General features: G+C 27.2%; 1 protein-coding gene across 3 annotated transcripts in view; it reads left to right on the forward strand.

The window, feature by feature from the left end:
* LOC102671993 (probable serine/threonine-protein kinase dyrk2) overlaps positions 1–14,639 on the forward strand; it is a 59,431-nt gene that overhangs the window by 43,612 nt on the left and 1,180 nt on the right. Inside the window, exons 2-3 of one of the 3 annotated variants that reach the window (XM_006624865.2) lie at positions 13,350–14,090; positions 14,334–14,608. In XM_006624865.2, coding sequence (XP_006624928.1) covers positions 13,461–14,090; positions 14,334–14,608 — 905 coding nt within the window. In that variant the 5' untranslated portion in view covers positions 13,350–13,460. Of the gene's footprint in view, positions 1–13,349; positions 14,091–14,333; positions 14,633–14,639 lie in introns of all 3 variants that reach the window. The other 2 variants (XM_006624864.2, XM_006624863.2) reach the window with 2 other exon arrangements.

Raw genomic sequence — 14,639 nt, forward strand, 5'->3', positions numbered from 1 at the left:
GCCTCAGCCACCAACAGTCGCTTTCCAGATCAGATTCATTGACCCCGCTGAATCTCTTTCTCTTTCTCACTCTTTCCTCACGGTGGTGGTATTCCCTCAGTGAGTGTGTATTAACTTGATACTTTTTCTTCGCGACATCGAACTGACGGAGTAAAGGGGGAGGATCATTGGAAAAGGGGGGAAAAAACAGCGGACACTACTAATGCGATCGAATCATTGCTTCACGATTTCATGGTTATTGGAAACGATGATAAGGCGAATGGGGTGGTTTTGGAAGATGTTTATCGAGTTGAGGGAGCGGTGAAGTTAAATATGAATGGAAAGATAATATAGACTCTGTCTATAAATTTTATTATTCACGAGAAAATATTTTAAATATAATAACAAAATAAGTAATAATTCTAATGGAAGTACTTACATCGATAAAAAAAAAAGTGATTTGTCAAAGAAAATCCATAGATCTCGATAAAAGATCTATTTTTCTTAATGAAGACGAACGTGTAATGTAATAAAAATATGATTGTGAAAAAAGACAAAATCTGTAATAATAATACTATTATTAATAGTTTTTCGCTAAAATAAAAAATTTAACATATGAATTTAAAACGAAAAATGATGTAATTACGATTGTTAACTACGATTTATCAACGATAGAGATCGTGATTGCTTCAATTTCTACATTAAAAATTACTTCCCTCATTGAACTCTGGATTTAATTAATTTTGTAATTGCGCACTTTATCACGAGATATCTTACATTAAAACTGTATTCAAAAAATTAAAAAAAAAGAAAAAAGGAAAAAGTATAGTAATATCCACGAGGCATATTTCTGTGCGTGCAAGCGAAACTGAAATTAATTGGGGAAAGAGGGGAGCAGAGAAGTAGTACAGGTTCACCATAAGCTCGTTTATCTCGAAGGGCGCTCCAAGGGTTCCGATGCGGCGCCCCAGCGGAGAAAATAAACGATCGAGCAAACAGGAAGCCAAGTGCACGGAAAAAAGTTGCGTGCCCTAGGCAGAGTGCCAATGCCCGTGAATAGGGAATCTATGAAGGTCTTCGAGACGATTGCTCGCAGAAATTGTTTTTGGGGGAGTGAATTTTATTTGAGAAAGTATTGAATCTATAAAAAGGATTCAATACTTTTTTTTTTATAATATTAATTCTTAGAAATGATATCTATATATTTAATCAATTTTTTTCTTTCTTAGTAGCATTGATTAAAATTTTAATTTAATCAATGATGACCTTCGAAGTATGGAATATATACTTCAATAGATAGATAAATCACAGGCACAGTTGATTATGAGTATTAATTTATGATCGTAATAATAAATTTTATGTTTCATCACGCAATTGTAACACATGTGGAAAATATGTCAGTGACAGGATTCAATCTATTGCGCTGCATAAATGATCTAGAATTGTAGATAGCGTTTAATCAAATACTATTAAAGACGTCTCGATGTATCATTTAAAAAGATATTCTTTTGTTAAGAATAATTTTTATTAGATCGATGTAAAAGTTTTGTAGATATTTCTTTCATTATTTTAAGAACACATTTTGAAATGTTCTATAATTTATCAGGGATTATAGCATTTTTAGAAATTATTTTATAACTATGTTTCAAAATACCTATACTATTTTAAAGGTCAATTGCTTCACTTAATGATCCTTTTTTTTTAGAAGTTAAAGTCAATTAATTTTAAGTTTTTTTTTTTTTTCTAAAAATTATTTTAAAACATACACATATTTTAAAAGATACTATATAATCCAAAATTATTTCACTTATCTTTCAGATAATTTAATCTGATATAAAAGTATTAAATAAAAGATAATAAAATAAAGTATTCTATTTAAAATATGTTATTATATTAAACTAGCTTTACTTACTTATTAAACACTCCTATTCCACTTAATATTTAATCCTATACAAATCTCATAGAAAAGGGAAAATCCCCCTTTTAATCGCATTAAATATAAATCCTAGTCCGTTTAAAGATCTATCCACTATTTGATCGATTCACTATACAAAAGCTATCAAATTATAAATCCATTCGAAGATTGATAAGTATCCAGCAGAGAAGTCGAACACCTGTAATCGAACAATCAAAAGAGAGGCAAAAAAAAGAACACGCACAATACATATATACGCATATGAATAGCCACGCATCGAACGGTGTGTTTGAAGTCCGTAAAAATGCAAAGAAGGAATAGGAGGGGAATGAGAGAGAGAAAGAGAGAGAAAAAAAAGATTCATGCCTCGAATATCTCTTCTGGAACTAGAACACGAACAGAGCGGAGAACCTGGCCGGCCAGAGAAACCAAGAGTAGCTGGTTTACTAATCAGCCGAGAAACGCCACGATTACAATCCCGTGGAATGTGCTTAGAACTGTCGTTTCGAAAGGCTTCTACTCTCACGTTCTAGGCGGCACTGTATAGTAGTATTCCGAACGTGTGTGCACACACGTTCTCTGTGCACCGGTTATTGGAATTCAATTCGTCTAATTGTAGGGATTGAACAAGATTGTACACCTAATCTTTTAACGCATTAACGCAATTTTTTCTTAGATCTATACATACGCGTTTCGATTTAAAAATCTTAGGATAGTTAAGTAATATTTAATACAATATGCACTTTGCTATTTCAAGTAAGATGAAGTCATGAAGTGGTATTCGTTTAATCGTAGGATTAAGCGAAATCATACGTAATCTCTTAACGCTTACATTCTTTTCTTCGAGTTATACATGTATATTCCTATTTAAAAATTTTAAGATATTTCTTAAAGTAATACTTTTAAAAATATACTTTTTTATGTGAGATTATGAAATTATAAATTGGAATTTAATTTTAATTAGAGAAGAGGATCCTAACTTCTTAACATATATTTTTTTTCTGTACATTTTTTTTTCAATTTATATGTGTACACTTTTATTAAAAAATCTTATAATTTATTATTGTTATGAAAGAAATATTTGGACTTTTAAAATTAATATATTAAATAAAGAGATCAAAAATTAATGTTTATCACTAATAGATTATATATATAATAGATTAGTTAATTGCTTATTAATCCATTAATGGATTAATAAGTTTATTTTTAAAAGTAGAGAGTATTCTATGACTTATGAATAAGAATATTATAAGTATATTTGAAATATTATAATATAATTAATCTATATTAATATAATTATATATAATCAATCAACATCTTTAACTTTTCTTATCTAATATTCAAAAATCAAATATGATAAATACATTCGCGACTAATAATTTACTGATATTATAAAATAGAAAGTTGCAAGATTCTGCAATTAAAACAAGAATAAGAATTTGATAACCTACTTTCAAACATCAATTTTTAATATCAGATATTATAATTTCTATTGCGTATTATTAACTGAAATACATTGCAAATTTCTCTTTTTTTAAAAGAATTATTTTAATCATTTTTAGTTTAACCATAAAATTTTTGAATATTTGAATATAATTTATATTCTTCTAGGATCGATGTGTATGGTCGATGTACCGTTTAGAATTGTTTCGAAACCGTTCGCATTATGTAAATCACAAAGATTAATATCAGGTGTAATTAGAGTAACGTTGTGTATAATTTACTATTGATCTTGAGGAAAGATTGGAATCTAGCTCTATAGTCTTGTAATTTTATAACACTATCTAAGAATAAATCGTATTTATTCATCGACTGTGGATATATGATTTAATATGAAAATATTGAAAATTATTTTTCTGATAAATCTAAAACAATAAAATATCGCCGATGAATGTCATAAAAATCGTTTTTTATATTTTATTAAATATAAAAATAATTGAATGAATAGATATAAAAAAAATAGTTGAAAAAATTTATTGAAAATTTTACTACTTGATTGTAATCCCAATGTCACTAATGGATTTTACTTGTTGTTGAAAGTTTAATATAATATAATTAATTCGATAAAAATTATCGAATTTTACCAGTGAGAACAGGTTGACGATACTTGAAGCTAATGCATTGCTTAAAATTACCCATCTATCCACAAAAAAATCAATTGATGTGTTAAAAAATTTTATGATTTTTTTTTTCTTTAATTCTAATATCATTAATGGCATAACTAAATTAAAAAAAAAAAGTTAATAGCCAATAATAATAATAAAAAAAATTTCACTATCTTATGAATATCAAAGATAATTATAAACTCACGACATTAACATTTACTTCGCTTAAAATTATTTAATAGTTAAAAAAGAACGTAAGAAAAAATCATTATATACGAATCTGCAAGATCAATGACAATTCAAGTTTCGCAATCTGTACACAGAAGTCCCAGGGTTAGAATTCATTGAAACCGCTTGTCCTTTCGAAGATTTCGTGGTAAAAAGTTATTTAAAGAGAGGTCAGACTGTCATGAATCATTGTAGATTCGAGAAGCATGACATGTTGGCCTCGGGAGGAACGAAAGTTCACGAAGACACCGTCTGCATTGCTCATCTCGAGGCTGTTTAACCCTCTTGCAGTCTCTTTTCCTACTAATATTGATTCTTATCGACGTATATGCAACATATCTTTAAAACATTATCGTACATGTTTTATGATCTCCGCAGGATACAATTTAATTTAAGAAACCAATGATTAAAAGCAAAGATTTGATCATTATTTAATTAAACACTTTTTAAAAGCAACAAATTAAAATAATCTAACTAAGTTTTATAAACATACTGGGATTTACAATGATATTTAATTTTTCAAGATATCGAATTTTTAAAATAAAATACGTGAATTATTAATAGAAATATCAATTGATGTAAAAATTAACAAGAATTACAAGATAATAATTATACAATAATAGATAATAATTCGCAATGCAAAAAAAAAAAGAACACAGAACCACGTGTAAAAACATTTTTTCCCTTTGCCGATAATGTACGCTCTTCTCGTGCATATTTTACACGCTTCTACCCTCGTGTTTGTTCAAACAGCAAAATGGACGCTCTGGGAACACTCCGAAATTTTCCGTCGACTACTGGAAATTTCGGTGAATTTGTTGAATTCTCCGGGGATCGCGCTTGATTGTTATTCGACGATGATTAACGCATCTAAATTCCGTAGCACGTAAATGTTAGCTCCATCGATTTCACGGCTGAACATAAAACAAATACACTCTATTTTCTGTAAATATTAATATGTACGAATTATAGAGAGAAGCTTAAAGCGAATAGATTTCAATGTTTCTTACGTCTTGAACATGCACGAAGCAAAATTCGTATGGAACTGTTTTTTGTTCAAGAAATTTTCAATGAAATATTGATGTTTCATCGAAAAGTTAAGATTTTTTTCTAATAAAATTTAAATATATACTTAAATATCGATCATATGAATTTTTAACTAAAATTGTTAATATATCAAGCATTTTTTAAATTTAAAATTAATATTTAATTTTTAATCATTTTTATTAATTTTTTTTTCAATTCTTTTTTAAATAAATATAATAATTATTCTAAAAATTTTAAACAAATATAGATGATGCTCTTAGATATTGGTTTCTTTTGTATTTGTATAATATAATATAATAACACATTGAAACATATAAAAAAATACTTTTTAATGTGTTATATTAATTTCTAATATATTTCATTATTGTGATGATATAATTTATAAATTAATTTTATCAAATGAGTCGGTAAACTTATGCATCACCAAATTTGTATAATCATTAATTAAGTTCTAGTAATTTCGCCAATCGATGTGTTTAATATACATGTTTCCCATTATAACGAGCTGCAAAGAAAATTTACATAACAGAAAACTGATACTGTATATAAGAAATTAGAACAATGTATTTGATACCATCGAACGAAATATTCTGTAATTAATTATCAGGTAAATTTGTATTAATAACTATATTATTCGTTAAAAATTCTCATATAATAATTATGATATAAACTTGCAAATAACTTTTGATTTGTTAAATTTTTATTTCAATTTTCTGGTATTTCTTAAATTATTTAATTTTTTGAAAATTAAATTTTAATATAATAAAATTTGAATTAAATATAATAATTAGAAGAAAATATTCTCGAAAGAAAATCAAGAAATGATTCAGTCCCATTCATAAATCATTTGTTTGAGAAATAAATATCAACATAGTTTCATAAATTCACATTCTGTTATGAACAAACTAAATATTATTATATTCTATTGTCAATTGTTAATGTTATAATAATTTTTATTGTGATTAATTATTGAATTAATATATAATAATTTAACAATAGATTAAATATAAGGATAAATTCATAATTCATATATGTATATACATAAATCGATTATACATTTGTAAAAAAAAATCGAAAATGGAAAATATCTTAAATTATACAAAATGATCGTATTAACTAAATTAAATTACATACAATTTCTTTCCAAATGATTTTAATTTACGATTTTATATTACAAAAAAGAAATTTTTTAAATGCTTAATTCTTTTGCTTAATTCTACATAAAAAAAAAACAGTCAATAACTTCAATTCGAAATTTAATTTATAATTTCATCCATTTATTTTATAAAAAAAAAGAATTGCTAAGTTTTTCATTTCATTTAAAAACTCAGATTCAGTGAATTTCCCTAATATGTAATTCAGAATCAATGGCTGTTATCACGATGCATGCTAGACGGAGCGAATAAAACGAGAATTCGTTCGGCAATGTGTCGAGCCGGTTTGCAAGTGCAAACGAGCGCACGACGATAACGTTATCGGTACTCGTTGTATTGTCAATCGCAGGATTCAAAGAATAGCTGTTTGAAGTAGTGATGCTGTTATCTCGCGTGAAGAGAACTTTCGATATCAAGACGATTATACGCTACTTCAAGCCTATGTACTTAATAAGTGCATGCTTAAGCCATTGACAAACGCACCCTCCTAATACATACATAGTAGTGGATCTCGTGAGATCATCGAAGAAACTGTTACCGGTTATCGACCGAGGGGAGAGAACGTTCGAATTCATCGGATAGAAAGTGCACGCGATTACCGAACGAGCGTCCAATAGAAATTTCTGCCGGTCGATCGTAACGGAAGCTGCGATCTCTCGGGGATTTGATGCAGCGTAGCGTAAACTGTGATCGCGACTCGCTGAGAAATAACGTTGGTAATTGAGAAACATGGTTTGTTCGAAGCGAACTGGTTCTCTGGTTGAGTTATAAATGGTTCATTTTGTGCACATTGATCGATATATATAGAATAAAAAATCCGAATTGTACGCACTTAATTCTCGGAATGCATGAAAATTGATCGGTAGATTAAAATTTATCTAATTTTCATTAATTTTCTGAATTTGTTGAGACATTGATAAATAAAATTTTAACTTAACGTAATATTGATCCATTAATTAACTCAAAGTTCGTGAGGGATAAACCAGTGTCTGCACATGATGATCTTTTTCCATTTTGAATTGCGAAATTCGAGTAAACGATTTCCTTTATTACTTATTATTGTGATAAGATAAGTTGAGTAAAACTATGAGCGGTAATAAAGACAGATGGCTTACTTATTACATTAGTTTTTCGCGTTCTAAATATTTTATGAATGGGATATAAAAATAGGTCATTGGGAAATTGATAAAGTTAAAAAAAAACTTGATAGATCTCAAAAACTATCCTCGATTATTTTTATTTCAAATTATTTTTATGGATATTTCAAAGGATTTTTTGGATTTATTTATTTCAAAATATATAACTATATTAAAATATTTTAATTTTGTATAAATACAATACAGAGAATGGTTTGATAAAATAGTTAGAAAATAATTTATATAATTTGTTTCTGTGTTATATGTATAATAAGAATTCGTTTCTTGCTGAACACATTGTACAATAAATTATTAATTTATAAAGATGAAATCTTATTCAATATGATTATTTACGATCAAATATCAACTGCTTAATACAGTTAAAAATAAATATTCATACATTGCATAAATATTAAATTAATCATAGAACTATGTGTTATAACAAAAATAAAAAATAAATAAATAAAAAGAAAAAATACGAAAAAAGAATCGGTTAAATATTTTGTAGCATGGAGTTGAAAGACATGGATTGATGAATCTAAAGTTTTGTTTGAAAAGAAAAAAAACAAAATCGATGTCTGGTTTTTTTCCCGTTACGATCAGATCGTTGTGCTTGTGGCTATTAGGCCGGTTTCTCTTTATTTATAGTACTTTGCTATTTCCATGAGTTGCAGGGATTCTACTAACTAACTAAAAGATCGCGCAAAATTATCTTCTTCTGATCGCAAAACGTATTGGAAAATGCATTTATCCTGCTTTGTTTATCAAAAAAATAAAAAAATAGTTATTTTTTTGGTTATATAAATATATATATAAATAGAAGATTTTTGAAATGTGGATTTGATATGTATACTATTGGTCATAAATATTTAAAAATTTTAATCAATTGATAATAATATAAGTGAACTTTTTTATAATTTAATATTAGCAAATTATGATTTATATTTTTTTATTAAAAGTTATATTATATTATATGTAATATATTTAAAATTAAGTAATAACTTATTACACACCTTCATACACAAGAGATTATTAATATTATTTCATTAACAAGCTATATAAATAAGTGATAAGCTACATAAATAATCGTAAATAATATAATTATTTCATTGAAATCAAAATCTTTTTATTTTTAAAAAAATTGTTTTCTTTCTTTCTTCGAGAGTAAATGTTTCATCGAACACGCGTAGGTCACGCGACTTTCTTGCAAAATATATAAATCACGTGCGTAAACCATATGATAGCAATCGTCTGGAACAATATCATCGGATTGATTTGTTTGATTACGCGGAAATTCAACGCGAGTTCGCATAATTTACAACATTATTTTCGTTTTCTCATGATTCATATCATCTTGTCTCAAAAATCCATGAACAATAAAAAAGATACTATGAAATACAATAGAATCTTCATTATTCTAATAGTATCATTTTTATTATTTTAATAAAAATATATACAAAACATTTCGTTAGTTCAATTTTAATATTTTTAAATAAATATAAAATGAAATAGAAAGAAACTTTCTCTTTAAAAGATTCTTTTATCTAAAAGATTATAAATTTAAATATAGAAATATCATTTCGAAATTTTATTTCTGTTGAAATCAAATATTCACAAAAGCAGAAAGTCAAGAATTGCATTTTATTTTGTTATTCATTAATATATATTATAAAAATAAAATACGATATAATATATAATACAATATATTATAAAAATAAAAAAAGAAAATTTGATAACAACTATTTGAAAACATAATACTTCTTACGAACGATTAAAAATTTGCTAAATTTTTGCTTATCTCAAATATAACACAGTTTATTTAATCAAGTTTATTTATTAAATAAAGAGAGACTACATGCAGTGTTGCAAACTAAAATTTATTCTTGAAGTACGTCATGTTTAAGGAACAGAATTGTTTATTTATTTTTCTTTGAAATAAATTTTCCTGATACAAGAAAAGAAACAAAATATACAAATTTATAAGCTTCATATTACATATTTTATCATATAATAAAGTAATCATTTTAAAAAAAGAAAATAATTAATAAATTATAAATATTTATTGCTACTATAAATTCTAAATAATTTCTTATCCAAAAAAATTTAAAGGAAAACATCTTATTGACATATCGAAAATACCAAACTTAGATATGGTATGATTAGGACTAAATAGAGAAAATTTCCATTATTATAGTACACTTAGTCCCTTAATAGCCTTTAATAGAGACACATAGTTCGTTCACACGCATCTTTAGATAACCATGTACAAGAATGTGGAACATTTTTGCCGGTATCTTCAAACAGAGAAATTCTTAAGCACTTTCCCGTTCACTCTATCATCGACCCTTTTACTGTACGATATAGTCAGAAGTCACTATAATAACGATTATCATCGATGTTTCATGTTAGAAGCATTTGTTTTTTTAGTCTTTCACGTTTCTCTGATATTTGTATACCGTTCTATATCAATTTGAATTTGAATTACAGTAGAGAATCAACAGAATTATTAAAATTTCGTTCGAAATATGCAAAAATGTTTTTAAAAAATATCCAAAAATATAAAAATATTTCAAGTATAAGATAAAAAATATTTAAAAGAAAAATATTTTAAAATATCCTAAAATAATTCAAAATATCTTAAAATATTTCAGAATATTCCAAAATATTCCATAAAGTAAATGATATATAGCCGGAAACCACAATGTTGATAATTGTATGATATCAAGTCGTGAAAGTCTCAAATCTTTGATTAGGAACGGAATTAATGTGGTTTGAGAACAGAAATTAAGGTCGAGGATGGGCGGACAGATCTTTTTGTTTGGGAAGACAAGATGAAAGAAATTTAGGGAAAGTGTGACTGTATATACTTTTCTCTTTCTATTAGATTTTTTTTAAAAGCAGTCTTTAATTCTTGATCGATAATATACTTTTTTGAAGATAATTAAAAGAGTAATATTTGAAAATGAGAAAATGAAAACAGATTTAAACCTACTGAGATATTCAGAAAATTTTATAACTGTTTTATTTTTACGATCATTAAATTATTAATTGTTCTTTTTTTTTAATATTGAGAATGAAATGTAATTTTTTGTTTCTTCTTTCGAAGAATATAAGAATAAAGATATTAAAGTAAGTATCCATCTTGAAATATTAGAAAAATTAATCATAAAATATTATTATATAATTTATAATTTATTTCATTGAATCGTAATCAATGTTATTGATGAAAGAAAATATTATAATATCATAAACTTAAATCTTATTATAATTTAGAAAATAAAAAATAAAAATTAGAACAGATAACGAATATTTTCGTTGCATAAACATTGAACTACAACCTCAAAGATCACGCAATGAAATCACCGTATTCATGGATTACAAGAGAAAATGTAGGTTCCTTGTATAATCTGACCTTTGATTTGATTTTGTTGTAACGCTTCAACACCTCAGATTCAATGCAACTTTCATTATTCAGAAAGGTTGTACAAAAAGAGAACGTATATCGAAAAAATTATAATTTTTCAAGAATTGTTTTTCATCATATCCATTGTCTATTATATTTTTCATTCTTTAGAAATATTTTGTACATTTTATCTGCGTATCAACAATTAATTGATATTACAAGACAAATAATGCATTCAATATGATATTGTCATATCTTTAAAGATCAAGGATATCATACAAGATATCGGCATAAGAGTCAAAAGGCTGTTAGAAACTAATAAAGATCATATTAAATATTTGCACAAAAGTTTCTATAAAATCAATATGATTACGATCTTTTTTATAGTTTTTTCGTTGACGATTTTTTTTATTATATCATTGATACTTGAAAGCATAATGTTTTGTAATTAACTTTTATAATTTACTTGATAAAGTAAAATTAAAATATAAAAATCAAAATATATCATTCAAATATCTTAATTTTAATTTTAATCTTTTTCTTTATCACGTTATTACAAATAAAACTTAATAAATCGAACAATCTATAAAAATATAAATATTATCTTAAACATAAAACAAATAGTTTCATTCGATACAACTAGAACAAAATTATTATTAGGAAATTTTTGAAAATTTTTGTTCCAAAATGACACAACTTACAATAATTCCGTATTCCCTGTTCATCTTAAAAAAAAAAATAAAATAATAAAATTAAAGTACATACAAAAAAGCGAGGCTTCAAGGAAAGAGATAAAAAATTCATCGATCATTCTTGGTGGAGTTTCATTTCGGTCACGAAATCTATTGGCGCCATCCCACGTTCCTTCTTCTGTTCGCTCCTCGAGGATGCCTGACACGTTCCTGAATCCGAATCTCGTGTTTGTACGGCCTATTCATGGCGTAGACATAATCGTGGCGTGGCTGCATAACGGTAAAAACAGATCGGCGTGCATTCACTTTTCCCCGTTCGAAGCGCGTGCAGTTTCTATCTCATATACATACATACGTATATATGAGCGCAGACGAAGATCGCTGTAGGCAATATCTTTTAAAACTGACGAGTCGTCGATTCATCCAGTCATCGTGTACAAATAACTGATGGAATTATCCTTTCGTGCTGAAAATGGAATCGATCTGCATCTGTCTCGATTCTTACTTTTGATTTCGAGAGCGGAAGAATAAAAAAGTTGTACAATATTGTGGATCATAAATGGTATATAAAGTATAATTATTGAGATTCAACGTGAATTATAAAGATATAAATTGAGAAACTTTCTAAAATGTTTATTAGAACTTATAATTTTTGCTATTTAAATTTTTTCTAATTTTTATTTCTTCATTTTACATTATACAGAACTTATAATTTATGATTTACAATTGTAATATTATAAAAATAGAATTATTGTAGCAATAATTTAAATTTTTGCGCCATCCATGAAATGCGAATTTTTATGTGATTTAATTTAGAAATGAAATAAAATTAAAATAAAATCTGTTTCTTTTTTTAAAAATTCCAATATTTACCTTTATGCAGAATAAAATTTGGTAATAATTAAGCATTATTTGTTGGAATTTCGAGCAAAACTGTATACTATTTATTAAATAAATTTCTGGAATGTATAAATGCCATCTAAGCAAGTGGCATCTATTAGAGTTGAAAAGTAGGCTAACATACCGGCTGAAGATGATTCAATACTCGAGTGAAAGCTCTAACAACCAAAGCTGAATGCAAACTTTGTGACATATCTATTTATATATGTATGTATTACATACATCCTTTCTAGATTCTAATTTTTTAATAAATTTTTATAAAATTTTACAAAATATTCTTAGAATATTTTATAATATTAGAATATTCTTTTCTTTTAACTAGATCCTTGTTTTTTACTTATAATATTATTAATGAAATCTTATAAAATTCAAATTATCAGAATATTTGTAAAAAGAAATTTACCCTTTAATTTACTAATATTATTAGTTATTATTATCAATAATTAATATTATTTATTTTCTAAATTTTATTACAGACAATCATTTAATTCTAAGCCAAAAATTCTCTATCATCTTACATTATTTTATATTATAATCTTACATTTTTTATATAAAATTTTTTTCTCTTAAAATATATATTTTACATTGCATTAACTATGGAATGAATATTAGGCTTAAATTGATTACATTTTAATATACATATTTATATCTTTGAAAAAATTTAATAATGTAATCTTATGGCATCAGATTTGATTCCTATCTTTGTATCTTTCTCTTTATATCTACATTCATAGAATATGTAGGCAATCGTTAATTGTCAGTTATACTTATATAATCATTTAATTTTCAGACGATTCCGGTGTGTCAAGGTTCGAGGGGAAGGTGACGAGCAGGTTTCAGACGAGAATCTTCAAGATACCTCGAACGAATCCGGCAAGAAACCTCGTCGACTAAAACGAACATGCTCGTTATAAACTATCGTCAAAGGCATCCTTGTTGGAGGATGCTGCTCGCCATCGTCATTTTATCCGGCCTCATTAGGTATAGCGAACCAATGTCGACGAAGAGGTTAACAGACTCATCATCTTCATCGTCATCGTCGTCATCGTCCACGTTATCAAATTCCGGCGAATCGAGGTCACAGAATCTTGGCTCGCCAAGCGATCTAGCCTGGCAAGCTTGGCTCCTTCTAGATCATCAAACAGGAGGTCATTCCAGCTTAGATTCAGCAAGTTTCCTCAAACGGATCACACCGAAAAGTGTGTTCATCGCGCCAGAGCTGCCAGCTTTACCGCCCTGTGCTGACGGTTATCGTGCAGATACGATGGGCAGGTGCGTGAAAATCGTGAACATCGATCACGAGGCTCACCTTGGTTTCCTTCTTCAACGGCTGAACAATCGATACGGGAACCGAGGTGGCAGCTCTGAGGCATTTAACAATAATAAAAAAAAGTCCAGCGGCCCGTTGCAGTTGAATATCCCTCTGTTTTCCATGACCAGAGAAACGATAAACAGACCAATCGTGGTTCCTTCCCAAAAGGACGTCATCGTGGCTCAAAAGAATGTAGAAGAGAAAAAAGTAGAAGAAGAGGTAATATTTTATCGATAAATTCTCTTTATCATGTACATTTATTAACTGTAAGTTAGAGAATATATCATATAAATAGGATAAATAGGATTTGCACAAATTCTTCTTTTTCATGTTCATTCTTTTAAGAATTTTTCTTTCATTCAGTGTCAATTATATTATAATTATTGTTATTATTATTATATATTATATTTTAAAGGTAATAATTTAAAGTATTTGAAATATAATTTAATTAAATTGTTACAGGTAGTAAAGAAAATAGAAGAAGACATAATGGAAAACATGGAGGAAGAGATAAAGGAAGAGGAACAACCGTTGGAATCTCTGGTTATGTATTATCAGACGAAGAACAACAACGAAGAACAGGAAAACGAGGACAATGTTTCTCGTGAAAATACTACCATTTCTGACGAACCTATTAATGAACCTCCCGACGAACTATTTGAAGAGGAAGATCAGAATACTACTATTCGTGATCAGAGTACAACTATCCACGATCAAAGTACTACAATCCACGATCAAAGTACTACAATCCACGATCAAAGTACTACA

This window comes from Apis dorsata, unplaced genomic scaffold, assembly GCF_000469605.1.
Source record: "Apis dorsata unplaced genomic scaffold, Apis dorsata 1.3 scaffold_1165, whole genome shotgun sequence".
NCBI classification, from domain to species: domain Eukaryota; kingdom Metazoa; phylum Arthropoda; class Insecta; order Hymenoptera; family Apidae; genus Apis; species Apis dorsata.